The 18,704-nt window shown below is 34.8% G+C and overlaps 1 protein-coding gene across 1 annotated transcript in view; it reads left to right on the top strand.

Moving 5' to 3' along the window:
* BBS4 (Bardet-Biedl syndrome 4) overlaps positions 1 to 18,704 on the top strand; it is a 102,780-nt gene that overhangs the window by 61,182 nt on the left and 22,894 nt on the right. The window contains exon 8 of the mRNA XM_090397513.1: positions 17,532 to 17,753. Coding sequence (XP_090253639.1) covers positions 17,532 to 17,753 — 222 coding nt within the window. The remainder of the gene's footprint in view (positions 1 to 17,531; positions 17,754 to 18,704) is intronic.

The raw sequence follows: 18,704 nt of genomic DNA, 5'->3' as shown, positions 1-18,704 counted from the left end.
AGACATGCCTTCACAGCCCTCACAAGCTGTTGTGTCCTAATGCAGCATGGTTGACCTGTTCTTTGGAGACCAGATATACCTTCTGTATCGTTATAACAGTTAATAGTTGATCCTGCTGATCCTGAGTGTTTTAAGCATGTTGAAAATAACAGTGCTATTACAGCTACACTGTTCTCATAATCTCCTCACTGCATATTAACCCATATAGCTAGACAACTCTCTCTCTCTACTGATTGGCTGCACACAGTGCCACTAATGGAACTGGGCTCGTGCAATTCTGTGGGCAGCATGAGTGCACAGAAGTTGTAACAGTATTTACAGCAAGACTGTAAACGAGTAACAAGTTACTGTGAATAAAGATACAAGAAGGCTTGAAATGTGAAAAGGCAGCAGAAGTAGATGATATTCAACCAGAAATGCTGAGGTATGGTGGTATAAAACTCTTAGTGACTGCACTGCATAGTTCAGAAGGCCTGGACAGAGGGACAAATTCCCGACGATTGGAGTAGAACTCTCATAGTACCCATATATAAAAAGGGAAATAAGGCTGAATGTGAGAATTACAGAGGTATTTCTCTACTGAGTGTTCCTGGCAAGATTTATGCAAGTATACTTGAGAAATGGTTGAGAAGAATTGTGTAAGAAAAGCTTGGTGAAGAACAAGCTGAATTCAGGCCAAATAGACTGTCAGGATCAGATCTTCACTTTACGACAAATAGTTGAGAAATCATGGGAATATAACAAAGATCTGTATTTAAGTTTTGTCGATCTGGAAAAGGCATATGACAGGATGCCAAGAGAGAAGCTATTCAGTATGCTACAGTTATATGGTGTCAATGGGGCATTATATTAAGCAATATTTAGTCTTTATTTCAGTTGTAAGTCAGCAGTTAGAACTGAAGGAAGTACAGGAAGATGGTTTAATGTTAAATCTGGTGTGAGACAAGGATGTACATTATTAAACATGACATCAAAATTGGAGATGTTAATGTCAGCTCTTTGCTTTATGTGGATGATGTTATACTTCTAAATAAATCTTCTACAAGTCTGCAAGATTCCCTGACTAAATTGAATAACTGTTGTAATAGATATGGTATGAAGGTCAGCAATAAAAAGACAAAGACAATGAATATAGGCAGAATCGTTGAAAATGTCAACCGCGTTGTGAACGGAGAACCTGTGGAACAAGTAAAGCATTTCAGCTACTTAGGCACAATTTTTATTGAAGATGGTAAATTAAATAAGGAAATAGACAATAGAATCAACAAAGCTGGTGTGGTAGGAAGTCAATTGAATAATTTATATGGAATAAGAGAGAAATTAGTGAGAACTAAATTAGCTATATACAAGACAGTGTTCAAACCATTCGTCGTACATGTTGTTTATTTCTTAACGGAACACAGAAAAATAAGTAAATAATTATATTAACTTATTGCTGATATTTTGCTGGTGATATAACCAGCATCTTCAGAGCACAAAACACAGTTTGTCACAATATACGCGAGACTATAACAACATGGTGTAATCAACGGATTAGTTAAACAAAATTGTAGCAGCCACACAAAGACTAGAGTCTTGATTTTGGTGCTCTCTATCTGAAAAAAAAAAAAAAAAAAAAAAAAATTTAAATTTATCACATAAGACTAGAGTCCTAAACAGAGAAAAAACCGGTACTAGTTTTTTCTTAAGATGACTGTCTCCCAGATTTTAGGCAAATTTATACAGCCATATTTGTTGAGATTTGGAGTGTGTTTCAGGGCTTCTGTTGCCTCTAAGAACAATCTCTCCGACTTGTAAGAGTTTCTGTGCAGTACTTTTGCTTTACATCATTTTTCATTACACCATGTTGTTATAGTCTCGCATATTGTGACAAACTGTGTTTTGTGCTCTGAAGATGCTGGTTATATCACCAGCGAAATATCAGCAATAAGTTAATAAATTAATTATTTACTTATTTTTCTGTGTTCTAATATATACCGTTAAGAAATAAACAACAGTGTTCAAACCAGTTTTAACTTATGGATCTGAGAACTGGGTCAGAAGTAAAACACTTGACCAAAGACTGCAGATATGAGAGTTCTGGGAAAGATTAGAGGCGTGAATAGATGGCATCAATGGCAATATCATATTAAAAACGAGGATATTAGGAAAAAACTTGACATTGTCAGCATCCAGGAATGCGTTAGCAGAGCTAATCTCAAGTGGTATGGTCACTTAAACAGAATGGGTGAGGAAAGATTAGCAAAACGAGTGTTCTCTGCCCGGTTGGCAGGAAAACAACCCAGAGGAAGACCAAGATATAGGTGGATTGATACGGTACAAAGTGCCTTAGACCAGGGGTCAGCAACCAGTGGGCCACATGTGGCCCAAGGCCCAAACATGCATTTTTGGTGGCCCATAATAGGTTGACCATACTTACATGGCATGTGGCCCGTATGTTGAATTATTTAAATAATGCATTTTTATAATATGAATAATAAATTAAAAATAATTTTATACCTATATTTCCTGATATTGCCGCGCAACTTGCAATGAGTTAACTGTAGTCATCATGAGTGGGGATAACAAAGGCGATGTCATCCGACAACAACTGAGATTTTGGGACACTTTTGCAGTTGCGTTCCTGGTCCATTTTCTAATATAATTCAATAACATCAACTATTATTTTCAGAGGATGTATATTTGATAAAAATCATCATGCGTATCAAGGATTTAAGCCTAGCATGGCCTGTTCCGGCCTTAGAAGTCATCATTGAATTGTTTAAGAGGACGTCCTGTTTTTCTTTTTCCTAATGGCTTGTACTTTAAGGATTGTTTTGGTAATCTTTCTGTTTTCATTCTTTGAACGTGTTCCATCCATTTATGTTTATATTTTTTAATTTTTTTCTATTACTGGGTCTTGGTTTAATTCTTTCATAATTTCTTTGTTTCTTTTGTGATCAAATAGGGTATACTTTGCAGTTTTTCCCATAAACTTCATTTCTGCTGTTATTAATCTTTGTCTTTTTGTTTTATTGTCCAAATTTTGCTTCCATACATTAAGACCGGTAGGGCTAATGTATTGTACACTTTTAGTCTGGTTTGTTTTTGAACTAGGTTTGGTTTAAATATAGAGTTAATTACACCTGTTATTTTTAAATATTTTGCAATTTTTATGTTTATATCTTTTTCATTTTCATATGTGATCATACATCCTAGGTAGTTAAATGAATTCACCTGTTCTAAGATCTTGTTATCTATTACTATTTTAGTTCTTGCTGGATCTTGTCTTTTAAAGGCCATAGTTTTGATTTTCCTGTTGATATTATCATTCCATAATCTTTGGCTATCTTATTTAGATCTAAAATAACTTTCTGTAGGTTATCTTCAGAATTTGTAATTATTATTTGGTCGTCGGCAAAGAGGAGAGTGTTTAAGTTTACTGTAGGAGAAGGTTTAATTCCTTGATGTAAATGTTTATTCCATTTTATCATTATTTCATTTAAGTAGATATTAAAAAGAGTTGCTGAGAGGGGACATCCCTGTCGGATCCCTTGGTTTATCTCTCTCATATATGATAGCTCATGATTTAATCTTATTTATATTTGATTATTTTCATATATACTTGTGATAGGTTTTAAATAAATAATAATTACAAATTCTGAAGATAACTTACAGAAAGCTATTTTAGATCTAAATGAGATAGCCAAAGATTATGGTATGATAATTTTTTAAAAATAATTTCAAAAATGGGTTCAAGAAAACTTAAAATTGCAGATGTAGGAAGAAGGTTTAACGATAAATGGAATAGCAAGTACTTCTTTATTGAAAATAGGGGTATTCTATTTCTGTCATTGAAAGACATTATGGACATTGTGATACAACTGTAAATTACATCTGACACAATGGTCTGAAACACTGCCAATTTGAAGAATTTCAAGAATGTTGCAAATCTGCATCTACAGTTGGATGGCAAACACAAAAGGAAACTTTTGTTGGTATTATTAAAGATTTACAAATGGAATTTTCAACAAGATTTGTGGATTTTCATAAAAATAGCATCAAAATGTGATTATTTTTGAATCCTTTTAATGTCAACATTGATGACATATCAAACCAACTACAGATGGAAATTTTGGAACAGAATGAAACATTGAAGAATGCATTTTCGTTAGAAAATGTTTAAAAATTTTATCAATGCTTGGCAAAAAATTTGAAGGATTAATCAGTTTTGCAAAGAACATGATGGTCGTATTTGGAAGCACACACATTTGCGAACAAGCATTTTCTACCATGAATTTTAGAAAAAGTAAATTTTCTTCTCGACTGACTGATGAACATTTGAATGCTTTGATTCGAATTTGCTAAGGGAAAACAATCACAAAAGTCACATTAAGCAGGGAGACATACATATTGTGATTCATAAACTATATTACTTTGTTTTTATGTGATAATAAGTTTTCAATAAGTTTCATTTTCATACTTGTTTCATATCTTGTACTTTAAATATTTCTGTGTTTTTTAAGATTGATATATTAAAAATTGATAAATGGAGTATTTTTTTCACTCACTATTTTCTCTTAATTAAACGGTTGCGGCCCGATTATTAAAAATAAAAGTTGAATGTGGTCCGCAAGTCTGAAAAGGTTGCCAACCCTCTGCCTTAGACAATAGAAATATAAGATCTGATAATGTTGGAGTCTTGACAAGTAACAGACTAATTTGGAGGAAAATTGTAGATAGGAAGTTAGTAATGATGTAAATTTTTCATTTAGTACTATCATATCCTGTACACCCCTTGAGGGTACATGGCAGGAATTTGATGATGATGAAAATTACACCAAATTTAGAATAAATAAACTGCAAGAGGCAACAGAAAAATAAAGGAGCCTAAAACATTTATAAATTAAGTATGAAACAAACAGTGATACTATCACTCCTAACTATCCAGAAAACCAGCAGAAGAGAAAGGCAAAAAGTGTCCAGAATTATGACAGTAAGCTGTACTCATCCACACAGAATGTGACTCCAATACAGTTAATTGAGTATAAAGCACCAGAAGTATTACCAGAAAAGGTAGAATATGTAATATATAATATATGTATAATATGGGAGATTGTTGAGAATGATAAACACTGAGGAGGATATAGTAGAGATGTTAAATGAGCAATTCATTAAAGTATTTCATCCTTGTGATTGTCATAATGCAGGACTTGAGAGCAGTGGGAATGGGAGAGGAACCACTGATGGTGAGTGAGCAGGAGGTATTTTATGAGAAATTGAGTAAACTTGATATCAACAAGGACATGGGACTTGATATTATATCACCGCATGTCTTGAGAGAAAGTTCCAGGAAGTTAACACCTTTAAAGTACATTTTCAACATGAGTCTTAGATTAGCCCAGGTTCCAAAGAAATGGAAAGATGGCAAAATTGTTCCACTTCATAAAGGAGATGATAAGACTAAAACTTCAAATTATAGATCAATCTGCTTATCTGGTGTTGGAGAAGCTAGTGAGGACAAGGATTCAGAACTGGGTGGATAGCAGCAGAATTTTCTTTAATGGACAGCATGGGTTTGCTAAAGGAAGATCATGTTTTAGCAATCTGCTTGCTTACTTATAACAAGGTGACAAATACATTGGACAAGGGGGATGCATATACAGTAGTATGTTTAGATTTTGCAAAGACTTTTGATAGATTACAACATGACAAACTAGTAGTTAAATTGGAACAGATGGGGTTGGATACAAGATTAGTCCATTGGATTGAAGATTGGCTGTCTGACAGGTATCAACAGGTTTGTGTATGGGTGAGTGATATCCCAGAAGAGGATGGTCACTAGTGGCATGTCCCAGGGATCTGTTTTGGGACAGTTGTTTAATTTGTATGTAAATGACATTGAAAGGACTTAAATGGTAATATACAGTTGTTTACAGATAATGCAAAGTTGTGGAGAGTTACGAGAAGTAGAACAGATGTTGTAGCTTTGCAAGAGGACCTAAGTAGACTGTCTGAATGGGTGAGTGTGTGGGGATTTTAGTTTAATGTTACAAAGTGCAAGGCTTTAAAATTTGGGAAACAAAGATGGGATGCAGAGTATAGGATTGACAGGGATATTTTGGAGGAGGTGGAGAAGATGAAGGATTTGGAGGTTGTGGTGGACAGAGACTTGAAATTTCGTGGACATTTTGCTAAAATTGTGAGGACAAACAACGGATTATGGGAATGATGTGGAGAACACTGAAATCCGTTTTTTATATTGGGCCCATATACGAGAAGTTGGCTTGCCTGTCAACCTATAGTACATTAGTACCATATATGGGTAGGGGTTGGGAAAGGAGAAACTTTTTACATTTGATTTAAAAGCCTGTATGTTGTATTCCTTGGGAAATACATCAGGGGTAAGACTGTTCCACAGTACTGCAGTAGCAGTACTGCTACTGCAGTAGCAGAGATGGAGGAGGAGGAAAAGAAACTTGTTCTGTGGGTTTTAAGGTGTACTGTGAAAGGATGTTGGGTGGCAGCTGTACATGTTCCAATGAGCTTAGTACAAAGTGGGGGAATTATTGATGCTTTAATAAATTTAGTTTAATCCTTTATCCAAATGTAAGCAAACAAAGTTTGCGCCTGAAGTATCTTCAGGACTGAGGCAACTCGTAAAGACGGACCAAGCGCTCATCACTCCTTTTCTTAGTATCGCCCATAATGCAAAGCACATCTCCTTGCAGACATGTATAATGCTATGCATTAAGGGAAGGACCATTATCCAGACCAGTTTTGACCTTTATTGCGGTCTCATCAGTGGTTGCCAGATCCAGAGGTGGTGATACCAAGGTGGAAGCAATGGAGAATCATATTTATCTATACAAGTTGCTAAATATGACTTCTCCATTGCTTCCATCTTGGTATCACCACCTCTGCGTCTGGCTCCTACTGACGAGACCTCAATAAAGGTCGAAACCAGTCTGGGTAGTGGCCCTTCCATATGTCCACAAGGAGATGTGCTTTGCATTATGGGCGATACTAAGAAAAGGCGTGAAGAGAGCTTAGTCCGCCTTTACCACGAGTTGCCTCAGTCCTTGAAGATACTTCAGGCACAAACTTTGTTTGCTTACACTTAAATAAAGGATTAAACTAAATTTATTATAGTCTAGCCAAGTAGGAAAAACTTCCAACATAATTATTGATGCTGTTTCAGACGAACGTTTTCCATGGAACTATTTATAGAATATACAGATGGCAGAGACCAAACGTCTGTGTGAAAGTGAGGAGAATGAGTTGGTAAGAGATGGGTCATTTATCGGTCTTATTGCTCTCCTCTGTATTGATTCAGGCATTTTGAGGGAACTTTTAGGAGTAATTTTAGATCAAATCTACAGAAAACATTATCAAAAACACAAACCTGGATGGAGGTTTAAATATAGATGGAATCTGAAAATATTGTTTGCTGATGATGTGGCTCTGATATCTCATCACCCATCTGAATAAGAAATAATGTTGAATTAAATAGATTTGCATTGTAGAATGTCAGGATTACAAATCTACCCTGACAAGACAGATGATTTTAATTTATTTGTGATTTCCTCCCATTCCTTAACCATCCTTTAGGACTGGTTGAGCCCTCCTAATGAAGGATTAAGTACTATATCCTATGACTGTAGCATGTGTTCACAGGGATCAGTTTGCCTGCTTGTGGGATGAAAAACCCCAGATAAACTTGGGGGGGGGGGAACCTGCTGTCCACACCCAAGACTGGCTAACTTGGCTATGGCTGAGAAAGATCCTTAAGCTTCTCACGTTGTCAACAGGTATCGAACCTAATACACTTGTTCCCTAGGCATATGGTCACATAGCCACTAGGCTAACCGTGCCGACAAGACAGAGGATGAAAAATGATGAACACTGTCATGACCACCAAATCACATTGCAAAATAGCCATAGAGTGGAGAACTATCTTTATTTAGGATATGTATTAAAAATGGACAATCTATTAAAAATTTATAAAAAAAAATTATAAAAAATGGGGGGAAAAGGCTGCTTGACAATTTTTTAACCAGATTTTTTAAAAGACACTATCACAAAGCAAAAAATAGATATCAAAACAAGATCAAACCTTTTTAACAATAGTATTCCACCAGCAATTACCTATATCAGCAAGATATGAAACAACAAAAAAGGAAGAACAAAGCTTAACAACAACCCAAAGCCAATAGAAAGAAGAGTCTGTAATATAAACAAGAAAGATCATAATAAGACACATTGAAATAAGGAAAAATCTGGATTCAAAGATGTTGTAGAAGCTATCTATAACAACAACCAAACAAAAAAAGGAGAGAGAGAGGTGGGCATGACATATAACATGCATGCAAGACTTCAAGAATAACAAATTGGTATCCCAGATACATAAAAAGAAAACCCCTATCATACCCACTTTGTGTAGTCTATTGCCTGTTTCCATAATTAATCATCTTCACTAAAATGAATGTAAAGAGCTGAAATACTTTACTTGGTCTATAAGTTCTCCTCCACTCCTAAGGATGAAATACCTTTATAAATTGCTCATTTACTATTTTCTATCATTATTTTTTTTTTACCATTATCTACTATCATTCTACCATTTTCACCAATCAGTATCATCATCATCCCATAATAATTTTTTCTTCTGTGGCTACATATCAAAAGAACCATGAGTTTTTCTTGAAAATCATTAGCTAGTTGCTACTCATCGCACTATTTAAGCAACGTTGTCTGTCACCTTCCCTGCTTGTTCTTTGTACTCCTCATACAACTGGTTATTACCTCTCATCTTATTCCATCTCCATAAAATCTTCTTCCCTATTCCACTTATAACCTCTTCCATTTATCTGTTTTTCACACCTACCTTATTTAACCTCCTGACCCTTAAAATGCATTTAGACATTCTGTTAAGTAGTTCTTGAATAGTGTCCAAACAGCATTGGTCTTACCACCCAATTCCTCATTCCATGATATAGCTCCAAGCCGTCTCTTGAGTTTTGCATAATCAGCAACCTTGTAGTTCCACGTTATTTCTTTGGCTGGCTGCTACCCAAATGATCACTTCATATTCACCCTCACTAATGAGGGAGATGCAACATTCCATTTGCAACATCTTCTGACAAAATGATCAAATCCAAATAACTCGATCCTGATGTGCTCTGTTACATTCTAAAATTCAAGAAATTCAAGAATGTTCCATCTCTTCATCAAAATCGCCCATTTCTTATTTTGCCTAGGTTTTTTTTTTTTTTTTTTTTTTTTTTGCCTATACATTTCCTTGACACTACCTCTACTTCTTGGTCTGTAACAAGTACTACTGACATTACTTTTTAGATATGACTTCTACATTTCTGCCCTTGGACATTCCTCATTATCACTTCCTATCCCATAATTTTTCCCAAATTCAAATGCTCCCTTTGCATTCCTTTGTTGTCTGCTCATATAGCCACATTCGCTACTAGTTCCAGCATTCACCCTTTTCATGTAGTATCTCTCTGTCTATCCCGATCCTCCCCATTTTCTTGTCTTGCATTCTAATTCTTGCCTCAGTATTCTCACTCATATCTCTGTTACAAGCACTCTTCTATCCTATTCACCTTGGATTTCCTGTTCACCACTGTCATCATTTTCATTACTCTCCCTTCCAGCAATATTCTCTCTAGTCAATGCACATCAAAGCCATGTAAATGTAGTTCATCATTCTACTAAAATTCCATCTCTATTTTTCAAACTCATTCTATACATTCAGATTTTACTCCTTTCTCCTCACACAGCTCTGCTAATATTTTACTCATGGTCATTGCTTATCATCTCAACTCATCATTACCATACCATAGCAGCACACTGACTACCTCTCCTAATAGTGTTAGCTTTTACTTTCCTAAGCATCCTTCCAACTTCTGTTTTCACATTCTACTTGTTCCCAATTAAATCATTTGTTCATCATGAAAATTATGGAAACAACTACTGTGTTAGAGCGAAACTTTAGTTTAATATAAACCAAAATGAACACTCGACATTTCGACTTTCACATTAAGGTCGTCATCTGGAGTATACATATATATACAAAGAAACGAGCTGCACTACAATCTACATGGTATGCTAAAGTTACTCACCAACCGTTACAACTATTGGCCTGACCTCTGGTTGGGAAAAAAACCTTACTACATCAAAGCTAGAGTCTTGTTATTATTATCTATTAGGTTACAAAATTAAATTAAGCTGGAGAAGTGAAGGAACAGTTGAACAAGGCGGAATAGATTATTTCAAAAGATATTAGCACCATGTGAATACATGATGTGACATCGAGATATGAATGTCATCACTTAAAACTAGTGATGACTAAGGAGAATGAGAATCAGCCATGTTTTGATAAAAACATACAATCGTTTTGAGTTTGGGCACTCACTAAGGCTTTGACACTTTTCATAAATAAATGTTCGTGTTTAAAGCAGCCTCGATTAAGCAGTCAGGTTTGTGACCAGAAGATTTTATGTTTAGTGTCCACACCATGCTGTTCCGATCCACATTTATTGTAAATGACGTAAGAATGATGTTCCTGCATTCATTTTTCCACAGAGCAACCAGTTTGTCCACAATAAAGAATATCACCCTCATATGGAACTTGTTACAAGCTTGGAAGAGTAAGAGGAATCAGTCTGTCCTTAGAGGAAGGTAGCCAAGATGAATATTTATTTAGGAGAGAATGTTGGTTAAATTAGTTTTTTTTCTTTAATATTCTTGAAACAGGTTCAGAGACACTGGAGGTGTAAGGAATCGAAACCCTGTACGGTTTCTTGGAGTTGGTGCAGAGGAATCACAGATATGTTGTATTTGTTTCTCGGAGAAGCCATTTTTGATCATAATATGTAAAATCAAAATTCTGGATATGACGAATTTCTAGTCAGAGGTCTTGAGGGTTGGAATAAAGAACATATATATGATTTATTGGAGGTTTTTATAATGCTGAGCTTTTTTTGGAAGGATGATGTGCTGAATTGTGTAACAGCCAGTGAAAGTTGGTTTACAATATGCAAAAGTAGTAAGATCATCAGATGGAGAGCGAGAAAGCAAAATATCTAAAAGGCCGGTTTCCCCATCTTTCTCTACTTGCATTGTAAATTTTATGCAAAGTTATAGACCATTTATCTCCTTTAGGAATAAAGAAAGTGTATCTTTTGGATAAGGCTAGATTGTGAATATATCATCATAATGTGCTGAAAAGAATGGTAGGGATTATATTGTAAAGATTAAGATATCCTCAAAATGTTCAGGTAAAAATTAGCTAATGCAGGAGAGAGTGAGTGGGTTCCTATTATTTGTCAGAAGAGTTTATTTTTGTAATTGTAAACTTCCTCTTTTGGGATACCACTCTCCACACACACAACCTGCTGATACATATCAGACAGCCAGTTACTTATTCAACTAGCTGATCTCTTATCTAATCAAATCCAGTTTAATTTAGTTACCTGCTGTGACAATAGCTGTCAAAAGCCTTTGAAAAATCCAAGTATACTACTATATATGTATCTCCCTTATCCAGTGAATTCATCACCTTGTAGTATGTAAGAAGACTGCTGAAATATGACCTCCTCCTAACAAACTCATGCTGACTACCATAGAGAATTGTGAATCCTAGTCCCACCAACCTCTCTAGCACCTTAACTCCAGACACGCAAGGCTTATAATTTGTAGCCTTTTTTCTCCTTTGGGACTTGCTCTGTTGCAAGACTCATGTTAAACAGGTATGGCAAGGATGCTGTTAATTCTCTAGAGCAGGGATCGGCAACCTTTTCTGACTCGCAAGCCACATTCAGCTTTTATTTTTAATAATCAGGCTGCAAGTGTTTAATTAAGAGAAAATAGTGAGGGAAAAAAAAAACTTAAGTTATCAATTTTTATTATATCAATCTTAAAAAAACACAGATTATTATTTTTATGGCTATTTAGCCTATTTTTGTTTAGAGGAGTAACATGGGAATTTTCCCAGAAATAATACCTACCTTAAAAAACACCGAAATATTTCGAGCACCTGATATGAAACAAGCATAAAAATGAAACTCAATGAAAAATTATTATCACGTAAAAACAAAGTTATATAGTTTATGCATCACAATATATGTGTCTTCCTGCTTAATGTGATTGTTTTCCCTTAGTCAAATTATCTATGTCCACTTTATAACTTTAGGTGCAAATTCGAATAGAAGCATGCAAATATTCATCAGTCAGTCGAGAAGCAAATTTATTTTTTCTAAAACTGATGGCAGAAAATGCTTGTTCGCAAATGCATGTGCTTCCAAATGCAACTATCATCTTCTTTGCGAAACTGATTAATCCTTCAAATTTTTTGGTAAGCATCAATAAAAGTTTTGAATATTTTCTAACGAAAATGCGTTCTTTAATGTTTCATTGTGTTGTAATTCCAAAACTTCCATCTGTAGTTCATTCGGTACGTCATCAATGTCGACATTAAAAGGGTTCAAAAATAATCGCATTTCGATGCTATTTTTATGAAAATCCACAAATATTGTTGAAAATTCCGTTTGTAAATCTTCAATAATACCAACAAATGTTTCCTTTTGTGTTTGCCGTCCAACTGTAGATGCAGATTTGCAACATGTATAATGATGTAGATTTTCTTCCATCATATGTTTCTTCAACATATGTAGTTGGCGACTGCAAAAGTGTGCCAAAATCTTGGTTGTCATCGGATGAAGTCGCCTTTGTTATCCCCACTCATGATGACACACGGTTGACTCGTGCCAAATTGCACGGCGATATCACGAATATAGGCATAAAAATTATTTTTAATTTATTATTCATATTATAAAATGTATTATTTAAATAATTCAATATATGGGCCACATGCCATGCAAGTATGGTAAACCTTTATGGGCCGCCGCCAAAAATGCACGTTTGGGCTGCATGCGTGCTACTGGTTGCTGACCCCCCTGCTCTAGAGCATTCCTTCAAAAATGCAGTGATATATTGTCAAGTCCTACTGCCAGTGGCAGCTCGTGGCTTGAAATTGTGGGGGGTGCTGCAACTTTCGAAATATACATAGACACTGTAAGTACAGTGTATATGTGTTTGGATAAAATATCAAAATTATGGTAAAAATTAAACATGAAAAAATATTGTTTATTATCGATAAAATTATACAGTTTAGTATAATTCAAAATTATTTAAAAATAAAATCCATTCCTTTAATTGTAATGTCCAAATATTTAAAAAAATGGAGTAAACACGATAAGCACTACAAACACTCTACTACTGACGCAAACTGCATATAGACAACAGTGTAATTGCATGACGGACAGTGCCACATTATGCTGATAGCTCGCATCTCACTGTGACGTGCATATGCCTGGACGCGTATCAATATGACACTGTGGTAAACACAGTGCTGCTAGCGTCCTTTGCCCTCCTAAGTGCTACAAGATGGATTTTTATTATTTTTTATACAAAATAAGAGAATTGAGAATAAGGATTAAGGAAATTACAAGCAAATATAAATAAAGTAATAAATATATTTATATATCAAGAAAAATTGGGGGTGCTGCAGTTCCATGTGCCTACTGCCATATTAACATCAAGTTTACTCAATCCCTCATATATTTCCTGCTCTCTTACCATCAATCCCTTCACCACCATATCCTTTACACTCCAGCTTCTCATGATTTGATAAACTGCTCATTGAATACCTCAAGTATATCCTCTGCATCAATTACCACTCCAGCACTGTCATAAATTAACATCATCCTCCCATAGTCATTCTTTCTTCTACTTTGCCACGTAGTGAAAAAAACTCACTAGGATTTTTCTTGGTTTGATTGGCTAGTTTTTACTCATACTGTACCTTTGTTGTCTTTACTAAGTCACCTTCCTGGTCTGCTCTTTGTACTCTTCATGCAGCTGATTATTACCAACATTCATCTTGTATTGCTTCTTTGCCTTCTTCTTCCAGACTGCATGCTTAATCCCGTCATTCATCCATTTTATTTTACTCCTTTTCACCTTCTTCATGGATGTTCTCATGTGACTAGCTACAATCCAAGTGATCATAATCACTCTTGCCAACCAGGGAAAGATTAGACTTTCCATTCACAAGCACATTCTCTGATATGATAAAATCTAAAACAACTCAACTCTCATGTGGCCTCTGTTACATATTGCCTAATTGTCCCTTAAGAACTCAAAATTCATTTTCCTTAATCCTTGATGCTATCTCTTCATTCCAATCAATATTGCCATAATTAAAGTTGCCCATAATGATCACCATTCTCTGGCTTACTAAACCAAGTTGCCTATACATTTCTTTGTCTCCAACCTCAGCATTCCCCAGCCTCAAGCAACATCCAACTAAATATCCCATCCTATCAACCTCACACCATACTGCTTTAAACTGCCAGCCTGATTGGCTGGGTGATAGGTGTATCTGTTCTCCAGCCAAAAAGCTGTGGATTTAAATCCCACTGTAGGTATGGACATTTGTGATTGTCTGTGAAAATACTAGTGGTGGTGGTGGACAGTAGATGGCATTGGTGTAGATGATGTGGTTCACTGTAGTCAGTAGATTTGAGTGGTGGAGATGGAGAGTTGTAGAGTAGGTGTCCTCCCTCGATGAGTCTTTGGACTCCTTGGAGGTGTCACGTAATAATAATGATAAAATCACTGCCACTATTTTCCCTTTCTATCTCAAACTTTGTGTGGACATAATTGCCTTGCTATCATCAATAGCACTGATCTCCTTTCTTACTATTCCTGTCCTCATGAAAAACATCATACCATTCCATTTATAGTCCTGCTGGGTTATCATTCTCATGTAACTATTTATTCCAACTATTTGCAGATGAATCAACTCAATTAACACAATAATTTTATGACTTTATTTGGTCATAAACAAGGTCCTCTATTTCATCAGTGTTGTACTCTTTATCTTATAGGAAGATTAACTTGTAGCATTCTTAAATTATATCTTTCTCAGTTTTATTGTGATTTGATGGATTTTTTCTGATATGATATTTGCATATTATTTTTTATTTTATTAATCAAAAGTCCAACTCCATATTTGCTTTTCATTTGCTTCTCACTTGTAATTAATAGATGCTCATTTCAGTTATATTTCATTTGTGTCTGTTAGCTTATTTCACTTATATCCCACTTAATCTGCACTATCCTTAAGTGAGATATAAGTGAAATAAGCGGGATATAAGTGAAATATCCCACTTAATTTGCACTATCCTTAAATGATATCTTTTATTGTAATTGGACAGATTCTTTCAGTCATGAGTTTTATGTCTGTTTATTTTGTATTCTATTAATCAAAACTCCAGCTCTATGTTTGGTTTTCTTTTCCTACTTGTAATTTATAGATGCCCATTTCTTAGATCTTCAATTATATTTCATTTGTGTCTATGTTAGTATATGCCAATTATATTCAATATTTACTAATCTTCTCTGAGAGTATCCACATTCTAAGTTGCTGTATAGATATTGTCATTCATTTCTTCTTATTCGATGTCTTAGAAAGCTGTACCAAATGGGACAACTTTCTTTTGCAGGTTTGGAAATGTTTCTTCATGTGTCTGGTCATAAAGTGTCTTATTTGTGATTATATTAATTACCATTATGGCCATTCTTTTCATATTAAGATGTTTTTGGTCTCATCTTCCACACTGAGGCAGATTGGGAGATGCATTTTATAGCTCTAGCTGTACAATAGAATAACAGGAAACTGGCAAGAGGAAAATAGAATAGAGGCCTTAGCCCTCAAGTTACTCTAATAGCATAGGTTCTGAAGTATATTATTATTATTTTGTGACACTTTTAAGGAGTCCAAAGACTCATTGAGGGGAGGGTATCTACTCTACAATTCTCTGTCTCCGTCATCTACACCAACGCTATCTGCTGCTCATTATCGCCACTAATATTTTTTGTCTGTAAATTGTGTGTGGCCTAAAGGCAGATTTGTCTGTATGCAGGATGAAAAACCCGAGTTTTCGAAGAAAGTAAAAAGATGAAATTAAGGAGATAAAAAGAATTTGACCATCAGATAAGCATGAAATAAAATATGATCAAATCCAGGTCAGGTAGCTGGAATTACTAGTCATTGGATGCAAGTACTTCAGGAACTGTAATTGTTATATTCATAATAGCACTTCACAGTATAAACAACACCAAGGGAACAGAAAATGTATAAATATAGTTTTTGCTCTCCTGGTGTTGTTTATACTCTGAAGTGCTTGAATAATTAATGACACCCAAGCTTTCCATAAGTACATAATTGTTAAATTTTCTTTAATTCTTTGATAACTATAATTGTTATTAAAGGAAAATATGCAAATCATATGCAGTACCGACTTTCTGCTAATGATTAGCTCAGGAGGCTACAGTAAACCCTCGATTTAATGGACTAATAGGAGTTATGGGGTGTCCGTTAAATCGCAAATTTTTTCAAATAAAAATATCTGTAAAATTATACTGCAATTTTTTCAATATTAACACTGTAATAACAAAAAAATTGTTTTAACAATTTTTAACACTTTTAGATAAGTTAATGTTAGATGTTGAGGCGCTTGGTTTAGGTAATCCTACTTTGAAAAAACTATCAAGTTTTTTTTTTTTTTTTGAACTTTTGAATTCTGCTGTTGTTTTTTTTTATAATTAACTCCCTAAAATTACAAAAACGTGTAATAAAACTGTTGCAGAAAGTCATGCCATGCAACAAAAGAACCAATTACAGTGCGTAACTGGTAATTAGTTTACGGAATCAATTACAGTGCGATTGGTGTGATCACATCTTAATCATTAGGCAAACATGTTTTATGAGCAGCGACTCATTTATGTTGGCTAAATTACTACAGTGTTTTTCCAATATATGATGGCTTATTCGCCAAAATTTGTTAAAAATAACAGGAAATTAATAACAAATAACATCATAAGCAAATCTTGGTTAAAAGCATTTTAAAATTAACAGGGTGTTAATTTTCATGTGGCATACAGACTGGAAATTTTGTCCGTTAAACCCAAAGTCCATTAAATCAAGGTCCGTTAAATGGAGGATTTACTGTATATAAAATCAACTCTGTGAGAGATTTGTCCTTAATTTGCCATGTTGTGTTAAACCCTTAACACAATGCTGTCCTCTGTGAGTATATGGAAGAAGTTTCAGAGAACAGAGGTAGATGGGAGAAAAAAAAAAGATGGACGAGAAGTTGATTTAATAATTTTAAAACTGAACCATTGCATGGATGTTGACCAGCAGCAGCTGCTTATAATTAGAGGACAGTGGAGGAATGATGATGGCCAGCATAGTGAGTGAAACAGCATCTATTAAAATACCAATATTCATGAAACTACTTACAGCCAAAAGTTGACTAAATTGCATTATCCTTCTTTAAGCTTAAAAACAGCATATATTTTAAAGTTTTATTCTGTTCTAAAAATATAAATGTTATCTTAAACAATTTCTATTCATGATTGATATTAATCCATTTAAATGACAGGAAGTTATTTTCTTAAATTTTTAGTGTGGAATGTACCAAAAAGCATTTGAAAAATTGGGTACTGCCTTGACATTTGATCCCTATTATGTTCCTGGCATATTGGCTGCAGGGAGCATAATGCAGACTCATGGTGATTATGATGTTGCCCTTACAAAATATCGAGTTGCTGCTTCTACTGCCCCAGAGAGCCCAGCATTGTGGAATAACATTGGAATGTGTTTTTTTGGAAAGAAGAAATACGTAGCAGTGAGTAGAAATATTTTTTTAAATTTAAATTAAGGGGATATTAAATCCCACATTATTTCAAAGCCGAATAAGAAACTCAAAGATAGAAATCAAAGAGTTTCATACCGAATATATAGCGAACTATAAAAGTTTTGGTGGATTGTAGCGTATGCTAAAACACACGGTTCAATACCAGGGCAACTTGTAGCAAAGGTGGGTAAAGTTCTGATCACTATTCTTAGTATTTCCCATAATGTAAAACACATCTCCTAGGAGATGTATGATGTACATTATGGTGGAAGGTCACTACCCAGACCGGTTTCGACCTTTATTGAGGTCTCATCAGTGAGTAGGTAGACTCAATGATGAGAATAGATAATACCGAGATTATAGTGAAGAGAACTATATACTTTGCGATACGAGTTGTCAAAAAGGTGCACCAATAAATTACTAAATAAAATAAAGAGCCAAACAGCTTCATTTCAGCAATGTGAAATTATTTAAATTAAGGGGATATTAAATCCCACATTTAATTTAAATAATTTTACATTGCCGAAATAAAGCCGTTTGGCTCTTTATTTTAGTAATTTACTGGTGCACCTTTTTGACAACTCGTATCGAAAAGTATATAAGTTCTCTTCACTATAATCTGGGTATTATCTAGGTCTACCTACTCACTGATGAGACCTCAATAAAGTTCGAAACCAGTCTGGGTAGTGACTTTCCACCATAATGTATAATATCATACATCTCCTAGGAGATATGTTTTACATTATGGGAAATACTAAGAATAGTGATCAGAACTTTACCCACCTTTGCTATGAGTTGCCCTAGTATTGAACCATGTGTTTTAGCATACGCTACAATCTGCCAAAACTTTTATAGTTGGCTATATATTCGGTATGAAACTCTTTGATTTCTATCTTTGAGTTTCTTATTCGGCTTTGAAATAATGTGGGATTTAATATCCCC

This window comes from Typopeltis vanoorti, chromosome 9, assembly GCF_054136105.1.
Source record: "Typopeltis vanoorti isolate ZY-2024b chromosome 9, IOZ_Tvanoo_1.0, whole genome shotgun sequence".
Classification (NCBI taxonomy): Eukaryota; Metazoa; Arthropoda; class Arachnida; order Uropygi; family Thelyphonidae; genus Typopeltis; species Typopeltis vanoorti.
The sequence above is the reverse complement of the archived record's forward strand: the minus strand, read 5'-3'. Positions and strand labels throughout refer to the sequence as shown.